Source organism: Bos grunniens, chromosome 25 (assembly GCF_055505025.1).
Source record: "Bos grunniens cultivar Pamir isolate PY7600 chromosome 25, Bosgru_T2T1.0, whole genome shotgun sequence".
In the NCBI taxonomy this organism is placed as follows: Eukaryota; Metazoa; Chordata; class Mammalia; order Artiodactyla; family Bovidae; genus Bos; species Bos grunniens.
In genome coordinates this window covers 6,939,599-6,960,244 of record NC_141189.1, presented here as the reverse complement: position 1 = coordinate 6,960,244, position 20,646 = coordinate 6,939,599, and the positions used below count along the sequence as shown (strand labels likewise).

Sequence of the window (20,646 nt, the reverse complement as noted above, 5' to 3'; positions counted from 1 at the left end):
CAGGGACTTCCCCCTTCCCCTGCCCCTACAGGGGATGAGGGCAGCTGGACGCTGAGGGCCCATCCCGGCTCACCTCGGAAGCAGCCACGAGTGAGGTTCCCCAGCGTGCAGACCTCCCCAGGGCTGCAGCCGAGGGGCTCACATAGCAGGAACCCCGTGCGCGCGCAGGTGCAGCGCTGGGAGCAGTCGTCATTCACGAAGCTGTCCCCCTGCTGGAGAGGGAAAAGGCCCGGGAAGCAGGGGCGCCTGCTTGACCTCCAGGGTTGGGCTGTCCTTTCACCCCTGCGCTCCCCTGGGGTCTCCCACTTCTAGCCCTGACCTGGTAGTAGATGCCGTTCTCGGTGCAGCCGCAGTGGGCCAGGGGGAGGCTCTGGGCTCCGCTGTAGACATAGCCCGGGAGGCTGGCACAGCCCTCCACACATGGGCCCTTGCAGCCCCGGGGGGCTGCCAGCGTGGCACAGGAGGCCGGGCAGGGTGTCATACAGCTCTGGTAGACAGTATTGGCTGGACATGACAAGGCTGAGAGGACACAGTCATAGTCAGAAAGTGGCTGAGCAGGGGTAGGCCCCTCCAGGTATGGAGAAGAAGGTCACCCAACAGAGCACAGAGCTTGCTAGAGGCAGGGAGGACCGGCTTCGTGAGTCTTTTTGTCTGTGGCACTAACTCATGAGGAGGATCAAAGGTGGGCCTTGGCAGAAAGGAGTGGGCCGGGGTGATGGGGGTTAGGGCAGGGAAGGGGTTTGGTCAGGAGGACATTGACAAGGGGGAGAGTCTAGGGCTGGGGGAACCAAGAGGGAAAGCCAAGGTGGGGGCAGCTGTGGGGGCTCAGAGCAGAACAGGGAGTGGAAAGAGCTGAGGGGGTCAGGGGCCAGCTGCTGGGGCAGGTCAGGGCCTCACCGCAGTGGGTGTGGTCCCGCCAGCTGGCCGGCGTGGCGCCCGCCTCCTGGCAGATGCTGGCGTACCCGCTGAGGACCTGGCAACGCAGCCCCTCCTGCTCCTTGGGGTCGCGGGTGGCACACAGGTCAGACACACAGTGCCTGGGGGACAGCAGGGACAGGTTGGGGACTGTCAGACACGGGGAGGGAGGCCAGGAGACCCAGCCCTACAGAAGAGGCCCTGGAAGCCCCATCAGAGAGTGGGCCGGTGCGCCGTGGGGATGTGTGTGCGTGTGTGTGACAAGGTACTACGGACAGAATTGTGCCCAACAGAGAGCCAGTCAGAGAACGGGCCACAGGAGCTGGATAAAGGGTCTCGGGTCCCCGACTCACTCCAGGAAGGGCTCGGGGGCCACAGTCTGGTGACAGACAGCAAAGGGGCCCTCGGGGTCCGCCAGCACCCCACACGCCTGGGTGCGGTTGATGAGCTGCAGCTCCTCCGGGTGGCATCCCGACACATCAAGAAAGCCTAGCGCCGCTTCCTCTTTCACTTCCTCCTCCTGTACAGCCCTGGGCAGAGACAGTGAAGATCCAGGTGAGGCCCACAGGGCTGCGATTGAAGGAACCAGGGAGGGGAGGGCCCGGGCACAGGCTAAGATCCACAGGGCGGGTGCCCCGGAGTTGGCGGGAGAGGAAAGATGTGATGGGATGAGAAGAATCAGGCCCGTCTGAGCCCTCGGTCTCAGGGCTCCTCCTCTGCTGAGCAAGTGCGGGTGAGCTTGTGTGAACAGATTTTAGGTTGGTGCTCACGCCCACCCTGGCCGGCCACCCCCCATCCCGGGTCAGGGCCTCCCTGCTTTGAGCCCCAGCCCTCTCACCTTGAGACGCGGGGCAAGCTTCCCTCGGTCATCTTTACCTCCCAGCTGTTGCCAAAAGCAAGGAGATTCTGGGTGACGGCCCCGTTGGGCAGCATAAAGTCATTCCTCTTGTTCTGGTCGCAGTTGCCGCACAGGCCGAGCACGAGCTTCCGGTAAGTGAGGGGCAGGGAGATCACTGCGGGAGGAGGGGGCCCAGGAGTGAGACCCCCCACACCACACCTAGTCCCTCCCCACCCCTCCTGGGTCGTCTCCCATCTCCCGGAGCTTGAGGCCTTGCTCGCAGGCAGGGGCCCTCTCACGGAGCCCAGCCTGTCTAAGAGGCAGTTTCCCTCCCCCTTCCCAGGAAGGCTCCCTTTGGCCCACTGGTTCCCACACTCAGGTACCTGCATTGTTCTTTCCGTTGAAGCTGACCACCAGCTCAAAATCCGTGATCACAAACAGGCGATCGCTTCGTAGGGAGACCCGCAGCTGGTCGACGGGCTCATAGGGGGCTGTCACCTTCTGACCATTGACCTGGAGGAGGCAGATGGGAGCCGCAGGGAAGCCTGAATCAAAGTGACTCTCAGGCTTCCCTGGTGGCTCAGTGGTAAAGAATCCACCTGCCAATGCAGGAATGCGTGCATGCTAAGTCGCTTCAGTCGTGTCCGACTCTGTGCGACCCTATGGACTGCAGCCCACCAGGCTCCTCGGTCCATGGGATTCTCCAGGCCAAGAATACTGGAGTGGGTTGCCATGCCCTTCTCCAGGGGATCTTCCCGACCCAGGGATCAAACCCATGTCTCTTATGTCTACCTGCACTGGCAGGCAGGTTCTTTACCACAAGCGCCATGTGGGTTCAATTCCTGGTCTGGGAAGATCTCACATACTGCGGAGCAACTGAGCCTGTGCGCCACAACTACTGAGCCTGAGCTCTAGAGCCCGGGAGCCGCAACTACCGCGTTCATGAGTGGCAGCTCCTGAAGCCCGAGCACCTGGAGCCTGTGCTCTGCAACAAGAGAAGCCACTGCAATGAGACGCCTGAGCACTGCAACGAAGAGTAGCCCCGCTCATTGCCACTAGAGAAAGCCCGTGTGCAGCAACGAGGACCCAGTGCGGCCAAAACTAAATGAATAAATAAAATTATATTTAAAAAGGTGACTCTCTGCTGCATTGGCCTCCGCTTCTCTGCACATCTCGGGACCTTGTGGTTCCATCATTCTCTGCAACAGGATATTCCAAGAAGCTTTACTATCCCGAATGCCAAAAGCATCTCTGAGGTCTGCTCCTGTTGCAATCCCTTTCTTTGCAAAAAAAAAACAACAACAACTGGCAGGTGGGCATCTCTGGTGCTTCTTCAGACTGACTGTCGGATCTTCCCTTCTCCCCACTGCCCCACCTCCCCCGCACCGTACCTGAAATCCTCCTGCCCACCTTGGGCTCCCAAGGAGGTAAGTGCAGCACTGATTCTGATTTCTACAGCTAGGCAGCCTCTGCCAGGAACCTCCCAGGGAACGGGAAGCCCTGGCTCCACCTGCTCCTGGTGGCCTCTCCTGGACCGACCTGCCTCCCTCGACCCACCCTGCCTGGCCCGGCTCTTACAACAAGCTCCAGTTCGTGCTGGAGCTGGACCGTGTAGCCATAGACCATCACGATGATTTCATGCAGGAAAACGGGGTTGTGAGACGCATACATCTTGTTGCGTCCCTCCACAATGAAGGGCTCCACGCCAGTGGGGAGCACATCCACGGTCTTGACCAGGTAGTAGGTCATGCGGCCCTGGAAACGGTAGCCGAGGCCATCAAACGTGCGGTAAGTGGGGTCCCCATAAACCGTGCATCGCTCCGACTCTGCCAAGAAGAGCCAGCACTGAGGAGGAATGGCCCTGCCCAGTGGAACGGCCCCCCAGGGCCCCTCACCCACCTGCCCCCAGTGCCTCCTATTCCCTGAACTTGATATTTCCACCCTCTACCTCTCCCAGCTTGAGAGGATCTCCCTTGCCTGGTTCACTCTTTTTGCCCTGAAGGTAGATCCCAGAGAGAATCTGCAGGCGATCAGGGAGCTGGTAAGAGGTGAGAGCCCACCTCTGTCTACGTCAGCAGCTTCCTCTCCCCAGAGCCCCCAGCTTGGGCGCCCCCCGATTGCACCTCCCAAGGGCCCCCTTACTGTAGGGTTTGCAGATTTCTTTGTCGTCTTCGTTGATCTCACACCGGGAGCCTTCGGGGCAGGCAAAGGGCCGGCACTGAATGGCTCCTGCCCCGCAGGTACACCTCTGGGAGCAGCTGTTGGAGAACCACGCGTTACCCTCCTGCAGCCGCGGAAAAAGGAGGAGTGAGGAGGGAAGGGCCAGCTCTCTTTCCTTGACGACTTCAGTCTAAGCCCACAGTCTGACAGCTCACTTGGCACAGGCCAGAGGCAGTTCCAGTGCCATCGCACCCTATGTCCCTATACCGCTCCCTAGAGGCACTGTGCTAAGTGTCTCAGGAGGTACAGCTGAACCCATCTTCCAGATGAGGAAATTGAGGTCACAGAAGCCCTGTGACTCATGAGGGGCACCACCAAGATCTTCAAACCAAGGCCACTCTACCATGCCTCAGTCCTCACATCCAAACCATACACCTTCCACCCCAGTCCTGGCAGGAGGCCACCCAGCCCAGCCACCAGCCTTCACACCCAGCGCCAGCTGCAGCGGCACAGGCCAGGGGAAGGCGGCATCCTGAAGGTGTGTGGGTGGCCCCCCACTACTTCCCATTCCCCACTCACGGGGAGGAATCTGCCCCGGGCGTCCCGGCAGCCACACTGACTCCTGGGCACACACCGCCGCTCCTTGAGCACGTAGCCGGGCTCACAGACGCAGCCCTCCTGGCAGACGGAGGGACCGCTGGAGCCTTTGCACCGGCCTTCTGGGTTGTCACAGGTTGGGGGGCAGTGGGGAAAGCAGTTGGTGTAGACGTAGTTGGGGGGGCAGTCCAGAGCTGGAAGGGTGGGGGAGAAACATGGACTGAGCGTGGGCTCCATGGTGGGCCTGAGGACAGAATAGAGCAAGAATGGTCCTCCCGTCTTGGCGTGCGAGCCTGTAGTCGGGCAGCACGTGCAGCGTGACCTTGGTGCATCTGGTCAGCAAGCATGTGACTGGCCTGTGTACCGGCATGACAGGAGCCCAGGGCAGGGAGGGACTCACTCTGCTGGGGGAGCTAAATAAAGCCCTTTGAGCAGAAGTAGTTGCAAACAAATGGAAACGTTCACAGACAGCAAGAGTCCACAACATGAAGATGTCAGTTCTCCCTAAATTAATTTTATTACCATTATTAGGTCGCGTGGGGCCACGTTCGGGGTCTTAGTTCCCCAACTGGGGGTCGAACCTGCGCACCCTGTAGTCCTAACCATTGGACTGCCCAGGAATTCCCTCCCTAAGATAATTTGTACATTTAATATGATAGCAATAAAATATACCAACAGGATTTTGTGTTTTTTGTTTAAATAGGGAAAGATGACATTAAAGTGGAGATGAGGATATAAACAAACCGAAAAAGCTGGGAAAACTCTAAACCAAAACAAACAAACAAAAAAAACTAAATGTCCCTGCCAGAAATCTAAACACTGCTTAAACTCTCAACGATCACAACATTGTGTTGCTAGTAAATGAAGCTAAATGGAGCAGTGGAGGAGGAGAAAAAGCCCAAAGAGGAACTCAAATACACATGGGATTTAATATAAAGTGTGACATCTGAGTCAGTGGAAAAAGAGACTGGTCATTTAATAACGCTGGGAAAAAATAAACATGAAGTTGATTGAGTTCTCACCCTACACACCAGGATACATCCCCACGGATCAAAATATTTAAATATACGAAAAAAGAAACCATACAAATGCTAGGGCAAAATGTAGGCAAATTTTTTTAACTTCAGAGTAGGGAAGGCGTTTGTAACTGGGGCTCAAAATGCAGAAGCCATAATACAAAGACAGTTAGATCTGACCTCGTAAATACATATACATATATATATATATATATATGGTTCTGCATGGTAAAAAAATAAAAAGCCAAAGATGAAAAAAAAAGACATGGAAAAAATTTTTTGACTCATAGCACTAATGAAGGGCTGGCTACTCTCTGTAGCAGACAAAGGACATCTATAAAATATTTCAATAAAGGGCAACAAACCAGTGGAAAAATGGTGAATAGGTAGGAAGAAATCACAGGAAGGGAAATCCAAACGGCTCCTAAATGTATGAAAGAATGCACAACCTCACTCATAATAGGAAAAATACAAATTAAGACTCTTTTTATCTTTCACTTATCAGATTGGCAAAAATCCAAAAGCATGATAATCCTCTGTGTTGGCGAGGCTGCGGGGAAATGGGCAGTCTCGTGTGTTGCTGGTGGGAATGTAAATGCCTCAACCTCTATGGAAGGCCATTTGGCAAGATCTCTCAAAAGCATAAATCCACACAATCCTCGATCCAACAATTCCACTGCTAGGAATTTATCCTACAGATAAGAGACACATACATAGAAACCTGCATCTGCGTAAGGTTATGCATCGAAGTACTGCTTACAATAGCCAAAGACTGGAAACAACTAGGAAGTCCATCAATAGAAACTAGTTAAATAAACCATGACAAATGAATTATGACGTGTCTGCAAAAGAGAGGAAGGATACTTTTTACATATCTGACCAGGAAGGGCAGCCAAGTGAAAAATAATGAGGTACAAACGACTGTGTCCTGTCTGTTGTTGGTAAGAAAATATGGGAAATAAATTTGCATTTGTTTGTATGTGCAGATAGAAAAGACTTTTGGAAAAATACTCAGATGTGGATAAGAGCAGGCTGGGCCTGGGCCCCAGAGTCAGGATGAAAAGAGACTTTTCACTGGGAATCTTCTAATACTTTAAAAAATTTTGAACCATAGGAATGCAGCACATACGAAAAACACATTATTGTTTTAAAATTTTAAAAGTCCTGAAATTAAATAGCAGTGCTGGTTGTATAACCTTGTGAAGATACTGAAAATCCATGTGGGCTCTTAGTTCCCTGACCAGAGATCGAACTCACATTCCCTGCAGCGGAATCTTAACCCCTGAACCACTAGGGAAATCCCCAAATTGTATACTTTTAAAGGGTAGAAGAATATAATTCGTGAATAAGAATTAAAAAAAAAATTTAAAGGAAAGAGTTAGAGAAGAATGCCTTGGAATCTGCCAGGAGAGGAGAAGAAAGAACTTTCGGAGTGCAAGGAAGGGTGTGTATGAAGGCAGGAAGGGGTGTGGGAAAGCGAGGCCCACGTGGGGAACAGGATGGTTTGTCGCAGGTGATGCCGGTCACAAGGAACAGGGGGAGTTGGGGGTGGACAGCTCACAGGATCTCAAACATTGCGGAGAGGAGCGCGGACTTGCAGGCGCAATGGCTCTCGGGTGTAACATGATCACATATCCTTTGGAATGACAGTGCTAAGAAGCAGCCTGTGCCGTCCTGTGATGGGGGCACCGGCTAAGAGCTTACTGTAAATGGTCCACATTAGAGAAAATGAGGCCAGAAATAGGTCTGCTGCTGCTGCTGCTAAGTCGCTTCAGTCGTGTCCGACTCTGTGCGACCCCACAGACGGCAGCCCACCAGGCTCCTCCATCCATGGGATTTTCCAGGCAAGAGTACTGGAGTAGGGTGCCATTGCCTTCTCCAGAAATAGGTCAGGAAACACCAAAAAGAAGAATGGAGGAGCTTTCAGGGCTCCACAGATGGGGGCCTTCCCTGGTGGTCCAGTGGCTAAGACTCCACTCTACCAATGCAGGGGAGCTGGGGCCTGATCCCTGATTAGGGAACTAGATCCCACGTGTGTGTGTGCTTAGTCGCTCAGTCGTGTCCGACTCTTTGCGACCCCATGGGCTATAGCCCACCAGGCTCCTTTGTCCATGGGGATTCTCCAGGCAAGAATACTGGAGTGTGTTGTCATGCCCTCCTCCAGGGGATCTTCCCAACCCAGGAATCGAACCCCGGTCTCCTGCACTGCAGGCGGATTCCTTACTGTCTGAGCCACCAGGGAAGCCCAGATCCCACGTGCTGCAGCTAAAGATCCAGCAGGCTGAAACTAAGACCTGGTGCAACCAGATAAATAAAAATAAAAATAATTTTTTTTAAAGAAGTACCAAACTCACATTTTTAAAAAGAGAGAGACACACACAGATGAAAAGAAGGTTTGGGAGCAGTCTAGGGGTGGCCGGAGGGGACACTCACGGCAGAAGCTGCTGTTTCTCCAGATGGGAGGCCTGATGCCCCGGGCTTGGCAGGCGGTCGCGAAGGCTTGCAGAGACTGGCAGAGGGTGCTGCTCAGGCCTCCAAACTCACAGAGGCTGTCGGTGCATCTGACCAAGAAGGGACTGAGGATCACGCGGCTGGCACACCTTGCCCAGCCTGGAGTCTGAAAGACTGACTGGCATTGCTCCTTGGCTCTCTCCAGGTCAGCTGGCTGGCAGGTCGTTTCTGGCTCTTCCGATTCTTCTTCGGCCTTGTCATCATCTCGGCAACTGGGAAGGGAAAGGGGGTCATCACAGGGACAGCCACGGCCTCATCTATGAAAACGACTTGGCGCTCCCAAACCGCCCTCTAGACCACCCCTGTCTTCACCTGGAAGCTGGCCTGGGCTCTGACCAGCTTTCCACGTAGCCCCTGTCACCTCCCACGGTTTGAAGCCAAGACAGGAAGACCCAGAGGCCACCCCCTGTCAAGCGATACGCATAGAGGACCACTCCAGTCTTTCCATCCTGGGTGGGCCATACGGTCTAGAATCCCAACTCGCATTCCTATGCCAACAAAGGGAGAGAGTCTTTGGGGACAATTACCTTGGGTCGATCTCCTTATCTTGCCAGCTGTCCACATACGTGATGTCATCTGGGGCTAGCTCATCATTAGGCATCAGTAGTTCATCCTCTTCCTCACCGTTGAAGTTCCCGCACATGCCGCAGGTCTGGGTGGGCAGAGAGGAAAGAGGGATCTTCCGCACCGGGGATGGAAGAGGGTATTTGTGGTTGCCACCCCCTTTCTACTCCGAAGAGAAAGCCACCCCGCCTCCCTGCAGCTTTTTCCCATTCTGGGGAGTGACTCTTCAGTCGGGCACCCCGCTTCCTGCAGGCTGACACCCCTACAAAGTGACCCAGATGTTTTCCTCACCTTTCCATAATAGGCTTTCGGGATTTCGATCTCAAGGAAACCACTGCCATCAAACTTGACTTCCACCCCAATGCTGATGGTGAGCACCATGTAGCCATCCCTGGAAATGACTTTGACCCCCCGGATCTGGGAGGTCGCGGGCAGGGGGACCCATGTGCCATTGATCTAGAGAGGAAGGCAGGACCCGTGAGCAGCAGGAAGGACCAGAGTCCCGTCCCCAGAGCCCACGTCCTCCCCCCACCACCGCCCCGCTCACCAGCACGTGGTCCTTCTTCAGGGTGACCAGAGTATTAAAGACATGTACGTAGACCTTGCGGAGGTAGAAAGTGTGGGCTTGGTCTTGCTGCTTCCCATTCTTGCCACTGATCTTGAAGAAAGGCAGGTCCATGGTGGAGTGGCACGTTTTCGCCAAGACGTAAGTGCAGGCGCCCCGGACGGCATGGTAACTGCCATCGAAGCTTATGTACTGGGACCTGTCCTGGATCTGGCACACTCCCATCCCTGGAGGACAGAAAGGCGGCTGTGGAGTGGTCCAGCCTCTAGCAAGAACAGGCCTTCTCCCTACCTTCAAGGAAAGGATGTGGAGGAGAGGGAGCCTCAGAAGGGGAGGGGACAAAGAAAAGAGTCAAGACCCGAGGAGGTGGAGCAGGTGCCGCTCAGCCTGCGAGAGACTTATAACATCCCGAGTTCACGATTACCATGGGAGCCATGAGTGAACCCCGAGGAGCCCTCCTGGACGGAGGGGCAGTTTTGGTGGCTGAAGGTCCTCCTCCACGCTTGGTGGGCCTCCTACCTGCCCCCCGGCACCGCATCAGCCCATCGCGGGGCCAGCACATCTGGCCAGGCTTGCAGGAGGTTTGGAGGCAGGAGATGTTGTTGTGGATGGAGCAGGCGCAGAGCCGAGAACACGTGCTGTCCGTGTACCATCTCTCCCCAACCTGTGGGGCGCGGACATCAGTGGAGCCGATAGAAACTTGGAAGCTGGAGAGGGATGGAGGCCTGCCCCCACCCACCGCACCCCGGGGCCCCCAAGAGGTCAGCTTCGTTCAGCCTCCCACCTCCATCACCAGCCTTTCTCAAGCTCCAGGCTTCTGAATTTTGCTTCTCAGCCCCCAGCACTGCCCCTCCCCACCCCTTTGCAGGCTCTGAGCCCTCTGGCCCCCAACTCATGGAGGCCCCCTTGCAGTCTGGCTTCTCACCGGGTGGTAGGCGCCCCCGGGGCTGGTGCAGCCACACTCGCTGAGGGGCACACAGGTGGTCCCACTCAGGATGTGGCCTCTCTGACACTCACAGCCCTCGGCACAGGGCAGTGAAGATGGGCAGTACGACGGGGTGCTCAGGCTGAGACAGGTGCCCGGGCAGGGGTCGGCGCAGGGGCTGTATCTGCTGCCTGACGGGCACTTCAGAGCTAAGAAGAGATTGGCATGTAGGAAGGAAGAGTCATTTCCAGCTCTCTTGACCTTGGGGCCTGAAGAGCTCCTAAGGGCTTCCCTGGTGGTCCAGTGGTTAAGAATCCGCCTGCCCATGCAGGAGACACGGGTTCTATCCCTGATCCGGGAAGACCCCACGTGCCGCCGAGCAATTAAGCCGGTGCGCCACAGCTACTGAGCCTGTGCTCCAGAGCCTGGGAGCCGCAACTACTGAGCCCACCCACTACAACTACTGAAGCCCACGTGCCCTAGAGCCCGTGCTTTGCAACAAGAGAAGCCACCGAAAAGAGAAGCCCAAGCCCGGAAACTAGAGAAGAACCTGCGCAGCCACGAAGACCCAGCACAGCCAAATTAAATGAATAAATTAAATATTTTTAATGGATTTAAAAAAAAAGAATTCCTAAGAGAGAATTCCCTGGCAGTTCAGTGGTTAAGACTCCTCGCTTTCACGGCTGAGGGCACAGGTTCAACCCCTGGCGGGGGAACTAAGATCCTACAAACGATACAGGACAAATAAATTTTTCAAGAGTGCTCCTTGAACGGATGAACAAAAAGGGGTCCGTCCACACAATGGAATATGATTCAGCCTTACAAAGAAGGAAACCCTGGTGCCCTCTGCAACATGGGTGAGCCTTGGGGACATTATACTAAGATAAGGTGAAGTCGCTCAGTCATGTCTGACTCTTTGCAACCCCATGGACTGTAGTCTACCAGGCTCCTCCATCCGTGGGATTCTCCAGGCAAGAATACTGGAGGGGGTTGCCATTTCCTTCTTCAAGAGATCTTCCCACTCCAGGGATTGAACTCAGGTCTCCCGCATTGTAGGCAGACGCTTTACTGTCAGAGCCACCAGGAAAGTCATACTAAGATAAGCTAGTCACAAAAAGATGAATATTGTGTGATTTCACTTAGATGAGGTCTCTAGAGTCCTCGGATGCATAGCGATAGAGAGTAGATGATGCTTGCCAGGGGCTGGGGGGAGAGGGATGGGGACCTGTGTTTAATGGGGACAGAGTTTCAGTTCGGGAAGAAGAAAAAGTTCTGGAAACAATGGTGATAATGGTTGCATGACAAGGTGAATGCACTTAATGTTGCTGAACTGGACACTTAAAAATTTGTTACAATGGTAATTTTTGTGTTCTGTATATTTTGCTACAATTAAAAGAAAACAAAAAGGGTTCCTGGGAAAGAGGAAGAAAGGTCATCACACAGGTGACCTGGGGAAGACGAGAAGGAGAGAGCAGCCAAATGAGGTCAGAACTTTTTGGTGCTGGTAAGTCGCTTCAGGTCTGACTCTTTGTGACACTATGGACTATAGCTCTGTCCACGGGGATTCTCCAGGCAAGAATACTGGGGTGGGTTGCCATGCCCTTCTCCAGGGGGTCTTCTGACCCAGGTCTCTTAGGTCCCGACCTGCATCTCTTACGTCTCCTGCATTGACAGGCAGGTTCTTTCCCACTAGTGCCATTGGTGAGGTGAAAGTCAGACAGGGTCTCTCAGCGGAGGGAGTCGAGGGGAAGATGGGGGCTGGGCTCCAAGAGACTGGAGAGTGGGGGACAGAGGGCGTCCCACATGGGGGCTGGGGGCCGGGCTGCGAAGGGGAGAGCGGAGGAGCAGAACTGAGGGAGAGGGAGAGAGGGCGGGGCTCAGGGGACTCCGCTAGGTCACTCACGGCAGAAGGTGCTGCTCCGCCAGGTGAGGACCTGGCCGGCACGGGCGCACAGGGACGCGTAGGCCTGCAGGGAGCGGCACAGGGTGAAGGCATCGCCCTTGGTCCCACACTGGCCGTACACACAGCTGGCGAAGCTGGCCTGCGGGGACACCACCCTGTGGCATGTGGAGAAGGGTCCTGGTGGATGAAACGAGGTAGGTGAGAGTGAGCCTCGGGAGGAAGCGGAACCACAAGCCTGCTCTGGGGCAAAGTCAACATCCACTTCCATCCAAACCCATGATTATTAAGAACCTACTGCCTGAGATGCAAAAAAAACCCCACAGATCCATCAGTGCCCCCAGGTGACCACTGCCTCCGCATCCCCTCTGCTGTCTCAACTTCCTGTCTCACCTCCCTCCCTCAATGATCAGCCCCCCTCCTCTGTCTCCTGTCCTGGGGGGTGGGGGGGAGCAAACAGGGGCCCCTGTGTGGCTTACCCTGAGGATTCACTAAGATATCACAGTTCTTACTCCAGGGGTCAGTTGCATTCTTTTCCAGGCACCTGGGGGGCCTGGCATCTGCAGCAAAGCAGCTAACAGAGGAGGAGGGGAAGGGACAGGGATTTAGGATCAGAGGACTCTTCCCAAAAGCCAAAGCAGACATGGAGAGGGAAGCGGGAAGGGGAACCAGGGTGGGAGAGGAGAACAGAGTGAGGGCCTTGAGTGGTAAGGTCAGCAGATGCAGCAGGAAGGAGAAAGGTTAGATCTCAGGGTGGACTTCCCCAGAGACAGGTCAGGAAGCCCGGGAGAAATCAGCAGGCAGGGGTGTGGGAGGTCAGAACAACCTTCCATCAACTCCAGGAGAGATTGGGGACACCGCCACGCTGCCTGCCAAGCAGGCAGCTCCCTGCCCCGGTCCAGCTCCCCGCTCTCCCCATTCCCGGCTCACCCAGATTCAGATAACTCATTTAGCTTCCAGGAGGCCCCCAAGCGCACGGAGTTGACAGCAGGTCTCTTATCAGGCTGCAGATTGTCGTCCAGGCTGTTGTTGTTGTAGTTCCCTGGGGGACCGAGCAGTCAGAGAGGCTGCAGGCTCGGTCCTAGGACCGAGAAGCCACCCTCTCTCCAAGAGAAGCCTTTTCTCTTCCTTCATCTTTGGCTTCCCTTCACGCATACCCTCATACACAATGCCCTCAACCGAGTAACAGATCGCCAAGCACTTGTTCACGTGTGGATGAGCAAGATACCTGAGAGGCTTGGGTTGCCTGTGGCCCCCACTTCGCCTGCACGTGCCCAGGGAACTCACCACACATCCCACAGAGCCGGCCGGCGTAGGAAGAGGGAGCGGTCACTTCCACCAGGTGGTACCCGTCATAGCGAACTTGAAGCCCGAAGTCCGTGTAGAGGAGGATAAAGGAGCCACTGGACCTCACGGTCATCCGGCCGTGGGCAAACCACAGGGGCAGAGCCACCTGGCGACCATCCAGCTACAGAGGTAGGGAGGACGAGGTAGGGAAAGGCTCCAGGGACAGGATAACAACGGGGCAGAGACCAGGGAGCAGGTAGGGGGCAGGGCGGGGGATAGCGGGTGTGTCTCAGAAACTGAGGTTTCGGTGTCTGCCGGACAGGCATAACGGCAGGCAAGGGGGAAGGGCAGAGATGCCGCGTGGGCTGGGGGTGGGGCCGGGGAGGCGGGCGCAGGCACTCACCATGACCTTGCGGCCTTTGAGCATCCAGACTCTGATGCCGAAGGCCTGCACCTGGACGGCTTTGACGTAGGAGGCCTCCAAGTTTCCGCCTCGGAACTCGTTGGTGGCGCTCACAAAGAAGTAATTCTCCAGGGACTTCAACAAGCAAGGCCGGGTCAGGATGTAGGTGCAGGTGCCCATGAAGTGGTGCAGGGCTCCATCGAATGTCAGGTAGTGGGGATCCCCCCAGACAGTGCAGGTGGCCGACCCTGGGCACCAGGAGACGGTGTTCAGGGATGCCGTCACCTTGATCTGCCATCTTGGCCAGTCCACGTGGTGATGGTACCCACGGCTCATCCGGGTGGTCGGTGAGGCGTGGAGAGGTCAAGGTCAGGGACTGCTCCAGCCTCACTGTCTGGGTTCTTAAAGGCGTTGTTTTGACTCTGGGCAATCACCCCCCAGCCCCTGCTTATACCCCAGCTCTCTGCTTTAGGACAGGACCATGCCTCCGCTCAAGGTCACTTGGGCAGCCCCCAGGCTCACCTTGAGGGTGGCAGCCATAGGTGCCATCCTGCTGACCGCACATCTCCTGGGCCTGGCACTGCCACGGCACACAGCGAGTTCTGTTGGTGCCCTCACAGATGCAGAGCTGTCTGCAGCCTGGCTTGAACCACCGCTCCCCTATCTGGAAGGAAAAGAAGTCGTCCCCTGGTCAGGATTTCCCTGATAGTCCAGTGGTTAAGAATCTGCCTTGCAATGCAGGAGAGAGACACAGGTTCAATCCCAGTTTGGGGAACAGAGATCCCACATGTGGCAAAGCAACTAAGCCTGTGTGTAGCAACTACAAAGCCTGTACACACTGGAGTATGGGCACCACAGCTAGAGTCAGTATGCCACCATGAATAGACAAACACGTGCTTTTTAAAAGAGAAAGTGATCTTAGCACTGCTATTCAGATCACTGCCTGCTCATTGGGAAGGCGTTCGTGTCATCCCAAAGCTCCAGGCTCAGCTCCATTCGCTTATTCATTCAGTCATTCCATTATTTGTCTGTCCACTGTTTCAACAGATAGTTATCATCTGCCTTGTGCCAGGCGTCAGGAATTCAGTAATGAACCAGATGGACGATGCCCCTGCCCTAACAGAACTCACAGTCCAGAGGGGACAGTCAACATGTAAACAACAGATCCCGTGCCCCAGCCCGTTATGTACCCAGAGGTGACCATCAGGGCACCCAGGGTGCTTCCTGCCATTGGCACTTGCTGCAAGAGTTTAGGGGTGCTTCTCAGGGTCCCATCAGGAGGGCTTCAAGGAGGAGGCAGCATTTCAACAGGATCTCAGAGGAGGAGAAGGTGGCTAACTCAGGTGGTGCCTGGGAGGCCGAGCAGGGGGAAAGGGGCTGCAAAGAAGGTGAAATTGAAAGAGTAAAATGGGGATAAGGAGTGTTCTGGGGCCAGCCTGGAACACAGCTCTGAGTAGGGGAGAGCCCCGTGGACATCAGGTGGGGGAGGGCTTGGATGGATCTCATCCTGAGGCCTTGCAAAGAAGGAAGAGAGGTTTCACAGATCAGGGCCAGCTCCAAGCACTGCCTCTGAGAAGATGGTTCGGATGGGTTCCAGGTAGCAACTGAGAAATGGACCCTCCATAGGCGAGAGAATGCGGATGAGATGCAGACATGCCTCGGCTTTCAGAGGATGAGAAACAAGAGAAGTGACTCAGGGAAGTGATGGGCAGGGGAGACGGGAAGGGAGAGAACCGGGGGTCCCAGGTTCTGCTGGGGCCTGGGCTGACTCTGGGGAAAAGTACTGGAATTGAAGAAAGAAAAAGGGGAATTAGACCTAAGCGCTCCTCCTCCCGCTCCCCCACCCCCAGTCTCCTGCCCACCAGCTGGTCAGAGACTTCAGAACCCGCACAAGTGCCTTCTGGCTGCAGCACTGAGAGCGGCCCAGCCCCGGCGGCCCACCTTGAAGTAGCCGGCCGTGGGGTCGAGGCAGCCACACTCGGACCGGGGGACGCACTGGAGCCCGCTGAGGACGAAGCCCTGGTTGCACTCGCAGCCTTCCACGCAGCGGTTCTGGCAGGCCATGCCCAAGAATGTGGAATGGCAGGTGTCAGGGCACAGCTTGGCACACAGGGTGTATCTGCTGTTGGGTGGGCAGGCCAGCGCTGGTGGAGGGGGGGGGGCACAGGTGAGGCAGGGTTGGGAGAAAAGGAAAGAGGTAGTTCCCAACCTGGAGCTCGGAAGGCCCATGGCCAGAGGCTTCAGCCCGATCTCCAGAAGAGAGGAACTGGGAGAAACCACCAAGGAGCTCAGCCTCCACCCCCTGGGCCTGGAGGGGACCTTGCAGGGAGGTGCCAAGAGGCAGGACCCCGGGAGCAGACCCACCAGGAGCCTCAGCAGCTCTGCTGTGTAGGCAGGCCCCAGGGGAGCAGTCAGAACCCATGTGGCCCCACCGAGGCGCTCAAGCAGGACCCCAGAGAGCTGGGCCAGGACTGGGAGCTGTGGGGCGCCCTCCCACCCAGCACTCTGCATTTAACGTGTATATTGCTCCACCTGGTGTGCATTCACACACATGTGCATTGCTCTCACACCCATACCCTCAGGCCATTGGGAAGGCTTTCTTTTTCTCTTTTTCTTTTTTAAAAAATCTTTTCCCAAAGAACTTTAATTAAGACTTTAACAGAAATAAAAAAGGTCAGAGTATACTCAAGGACCAGATCAGACGTAACAAAACCAAGCTGAACCCAGGGTGGAAATGCTGTTGTTGAGTCGCTAAGTCGTGTCTGACTCTTTGTGACCCCATGGACTGTAGCCCACCAGGCTCATCCGTCCATAGGAATCTCCAGGCAAGAACACTGGAGTGGGTTGCCATTCCCTTCTCCAGGGGATCTTCCAGACCCAGGGATCAAACCCAGGTCTCCTGCATTGCAGGCAGAATCTTTACCGTCTGAGCCACCAGGGAAGCCCTAGAGTGAAAATACTGCCTGGAAAATCCACAGCTGGGAGGAAACCCCGGGAAGCCTTCCTGAGTGTGCAGGTGACCGTGTGATTTTCTCAGGGGAGGTTTCCGACCCTGCGGATTTCCTGGTCCTTGTGTAGGGGTGAAGGGGTTCCACCTAGGCGCCAACCCCCCACCCCCCGGCCTGTGCCACCATTCTCAGAAGCCGCCAGCCCTCTGACGTGTGAGCGTGAAGAAAGGGATCCGGCATCTTCGCACGACTCACGGCAGAACTGGGGTCCCCTCCAGGGCTTCACTGCGTAGCCGGCTTCCTGGCAGGTCTCAGTCAAGGCCGACATGTGGGCACACAGTATCTGCTGCAGCCCCTGGAAGTTGCACATGTCAAGCTTGCAGTTGTGGAAGAAGGAAGAGACCTTGAGGTGAGGCAGGCAGGCCCTAGGGAGAGAGGCCAGGTCAGAAGGGATGAGAGGACAGAACCTCCTTCCTCCCATTTTGATGGGCCCGGGCATGGCCCCTCCTGCTCCTCCCCAATACGTACTGAAAGGCTCCGTTAGCGACCACGAGCCGTCCGCAGTGCTCCGGACTCGACAATGTGTTCTTCAAGTCAGTATCACAAGATGGGAGAGATGCCTGGTTCTCCTGGCACCTGGAAGAGACTCAACCCCACAAGCCCTAAGGACCGAGGCTCGCCTCCATCCCCTCCCGGCCCGGGCGGTCTCCCCGCTCTCGACGCCCCCTAGTGGACAACATCTGAACGCCAAGAGGTGGGAAAACGGGGCCCGCCAGCAGGAGGCGGGGCTGCTCAGAATCGCCTGGGCACCACAGATGGTGAGGGTGGGGTAAACGTGGTGGCAGGGAACTTCGCAGGCAACCAGATCTAGGAGAAAGACAGACGTGGGGGCATACAGAGAGCGTAGAACAGGAGTGATGCCGGCCAGGGTTCTTGGCTCCTCAAAGGGGCAAAGGAGCAGGAGGGCGGAGTAGGGGGCAGGGAGGTCCTCACGCCTGGTCCTCATCCTCTGAGATCTGCCAGCTGTGACCCAGCTCCTTCTCATCTCGTGCTGGTCTGCCATCCGGCTTCTGGTTGTCGTTGCTACTGTCGCCGTCGTAGTTGCCACAGAAACCACAGAGTTTGCTGGAGTAGGTGCTGCAGGGGGCGGAAAAGGAAGGGTGTTCGTGGAGAGTAAGGGTCTCCATCATCTGAGGGACCACAGAGGGGCGGGGGTCGGGGGAGGCCATGGGCAGAGGCGGGCTGTGCACCAAGAGGTGCAGACAGGGAACCAGGGCTCCACGCCAGGCACCAGGCGCACCATGACCTCCAGCTCTCGCCCTTAAGCTATCTTCACGTCTCCACTCCTCCCATTCTTCTGCTCACATCCCGTCTTCCAGTCATGGCAAACTTCTTGCTGGCTCTAAGACATTCCACTTTTCCCCTTGGAATTACTGTTCACTACTTTTTTTTTTTATTTAAAATTTTTTTTTTTCAAATTTTTTTGCCTGTACCATGCAGCATGCAGGATCTTAGTCCCCCAACCAGGGATCAAACCTGTGCCCCATGCATTGGAAGTGCAAAGTCTTCCCTGGACCACCAGGGAAGCCTCCACTATTTCTGTCAATCTTTCTTTCCCTTGTTTGGCCATCTGGGGATCTACTCATCCTTGAAGACTGCAGTCAAGAGGCCACTGTTTTGAAGGCTCCCAAGGCTCATCAGCAACTCCTTCTAGAACATTCCCGAAGCCTTGTGTATATATCCTGCTATTATCCCACGGCCCTGAAAGCATTTCCTCCCCCTCCACAACCAAAAGGAGGCCTGCCGGTGGAGCTAGGTGTTTCCTACCCATGACTGAGAATGAATGCCCTGGATGGCAGGGAAAGGGGGGATGGGAGAGTCCCCGAGAGGGAGGGAGAGGCAGAGTGGGAGGAGTGGTAGCCGCCTCACTGTGTCGCCCCCTCACCTGGGCACACGCACATACAGCTGCTGGTCACCATCCCATCTCACCCGCAGACCGAACGCCGTCTGCAGCTGCACAAACCGCCCGCTTGGAGTCAAGAAGACGCCTCCAGAAGGTATGGCCGGGAGGGTGACTCGCTGACCCCCAACCTGGAAGGTGGGGGTGGCCAAGGGAGGAGAGAGAGGAGAGACAGATCCAGGGGTCAAGGAGACCCCGCAGCTGACTCCCACAACCCCACGGCACACTCGTGACCTCTTCCGCTCCACATGGAACGCTCTAGGGGAGCTGGGCAGATGAGGCCCCCACCCGCAGCAGCCCCAGGGTGCTGCGTGGAGGATGGCCTTACCAGCGTGTGTCTGCCCTTGAGCAGGGTGATGGTGGTCTCAGACAGAGTCACAGAGACCTTGCTCAGGCAGGACACCCCCTCCAGGCCTCGCTGCTCATTCTTCACTGTTACCCTGAAAAACGGCTCTGGGCCAGGAGAATAGGGGTCAGGGGAGAAAGCCAGGGGGCTCGCTCATTCCAGAAGTATTTCTGAGCGCCCACAGAGGGGGGCGCAACCACAGAGGGGGTCGCCCCCACCTGACCCTGTGGGGATAAAGCCAGAGGGGAGGCAGGACCCCAGCAGGAGTGGGGGCGTCGTCCAGGACAGCCTGGGGCTGCGAGCCCCGAGAAGCCTTCCCCACCCCAGCCAAAGGGGGTTTCTGCTGCCAGGTACGCCCTCAGGCCAAGCAGGTCCAGGAAGCAACTGATGCCGAGAGGAGTCTTCACCTGCCTGCTCCCCATGGTCTGGTCCTGAGAAAGTCCTGCTTTGCAGATGGACATGTCATCCCTCGCTCTATAGTCAGTCCTCTCCCATCTTGCCCCGCCATACGCGCCCAGGCCCAGCTCTCCCAATCTCAGACTCCAGGGCCAGCCCGTGGGGACGGGGAAGGGAGGCATATGCAGGGTCTTACCTGTCGAGTTGCCACAGGGTTGGGCCAAGAGGTAGGTGCACTTGCCCATGAAGTTAAAGTACCTCCCGTCGAAGGTGAAGTAATGAGGGTCTCCATAGACGAAGCAGGTGGCAGTGCCTGCCGAGGGGACACGGGGGACGTGTGAAGCTGGGTTACCAGGCCAGGCACCATGGCCACCTCACCCACCTAGTGGTCTCAGCTCCCTTGGTCAAGGAAGGGATGGGGACCCCAGTGTCACACCCATGGGGACAGGCGGGGAGAGCATGAGGGGTCTCACCATAGGGGTGGCATCTGTACTGGCCATGCTTCAGTTGGCACACTGTGTTTGTCCCGCACTTATAGGGCTGGCACTCTATCTGACTGCCAGGCTGGCAGCGGCAACGTTCTGTGCAGTTGGGGCTGAACCACTCTGTCCCTGACTGAGAGCGAGGGGGCTGGGGTCACAAGGGTACCACTCCTGGGCAGACTGTTTCATCCCATGGTCTCATCCCCTCCTTCTGCAGACCTCGCCTTGTTCAGACTCCTCTCCCCATCGCCTAGCAGAGATTCCTGCTCGCCCCAGGCCCTTTGCACATGCTGTGTCGGAGCCTGTCCTCCTTCCCCCTATCTAAACCATTCCCATACAACCAGCAGAGTTCAGCTCAAGAGTTGCTATCTTCTCAGGAAGACCTTCCAGACCACCCTGACTAGCTGTGGGTACTTCTCCTTCCTAGGACTTAACACAACCACACTTTTTTTTTTTCACAACCACACTTTTATATTAATTTTTGTGATTATTTGATAAGCTCCCCCACACGGGAGTGTGTCTATCTTTACTCGCTATCTCAGCCCCAACGCATAGCACAGTGCCTGGCAAAGAGTTCTCATTTAATGAATACTTCCTTATGTTTCCCCCAGAATGTGAACCTGCCCTATTCATGGTGACCCCAACGCCAAGAGGGTTGAAGGTACCCAATTACGTTTATTGAATTTATAAGTGAACATAAATCTGTATGTGTTTCCCAGGGCAGAGGGAAAAGATGCCTAGCGCTGATGGTTCTGACATCAGGAGATGGTTCTATCCCAGCTACTGCTGAAGCTAATCCCAACACTGACACAGGGACACCCGGGAGACAGGTT

General features: G+C 55.9%; 1 protein-coding gene across 1 annotated transcript in view; it reads right to left on the bottom strand.

Annotated features, from left to right (window-relative positions):
- The window catches only part of ZAN (zonadhesin), a 36,221-nt gene that overhangs the window by 2,300 nt on the left and 13,275 nt on the right, over positions 1–20,646 (bottom strand). Inside the window, exons 15-43 of the mRNA XM_086374281.1 lie at positions 19,805–19,946; positions 19,528–19,644; positions 18,918–19,042; positions 18,575–18,720; positions 17,623–17,766; positions 17,158–17,265; positions 16,885–17,054; positions 15,623–15,825; positions 14,204–14,345; positions 13,682–13,929; positions 13,279–13,459; positions 12,922–13,033; positions 12,471–12,565; positions 11,995–12,171; positions 10,092–10,300; positions 9,686–9,830; positions 9,149–9,393; positions 8,893–9,057; positions 8,565–8,689; positions 7,960–8,249; positions 4,493–4,704; positions 3,896–4,037; positions 3,332–3,579; positions 2,137–2,266; positions 1,754–1,928; positions 1,269–1,445; positions 898–1,037; positions 320–519; positions 74–212 (exon numbers count right to left, since the gene is read on the bottom strand). Coding sequence (XP_086230407.1) covers positions 74–212; positions 320–519; positions 898–1,037; positions 1,269–1,445; positions 1,754–1,928; positions 2,137–2,266; positions 3,332–3,579; positions 3,896–4,037; positions 4,493–4,704; positions 7,960–8,249; positions 8,565–8,689; positions 8,893–9,057; positions 9,149–9,393; positions 9,686–9,830; positions 10,092–10,300; positions 11,995–12,171; positions 12,471–12,565; positions 12,922–13,033; positions 13,279–13,459; positions 13,682–13,929; positions 14,204–14,345; positions 15,623–15,825; positions 16,885–17,054; positions 17,158–17,265; positions 17,623–17,766; positions 18,575–18,720; positions 18,918–19,042; positions 19,528–19,644; positions 19,805–19,946 — 4,852 coding nt within the window. The remainder of the gene's footprint in view (positions 1–73; positions 213–319; positions 520–897; positions 1,038–1,268; positions 1,446–1,753; positions 1,929–2,136; positions 2,267–3,331; positions 3,580–3,895; positions 4,038–4,492; positions 4,705–7,959; positions 8,250–8,564; positions 8,690–8,892; positions 9,058–9,148; positions 9,394–9,685; positions 9,831–10,091; positions 10,301–11,994; positions 12,172–12,470; positions 12,566–12,921; positions 13,034–13,278; positions 13,460–13,681; positions 13,930–14,203; positions 14,346–15,622; positions 15,826–16,884; positions 17,055–17,157; positions 17,266–17,622; positions 17,767–18,574; positions 18,721–18,917; positions 19,043–19,527; positions 19,645–19,804; positions 19,947–20,646) is intronic.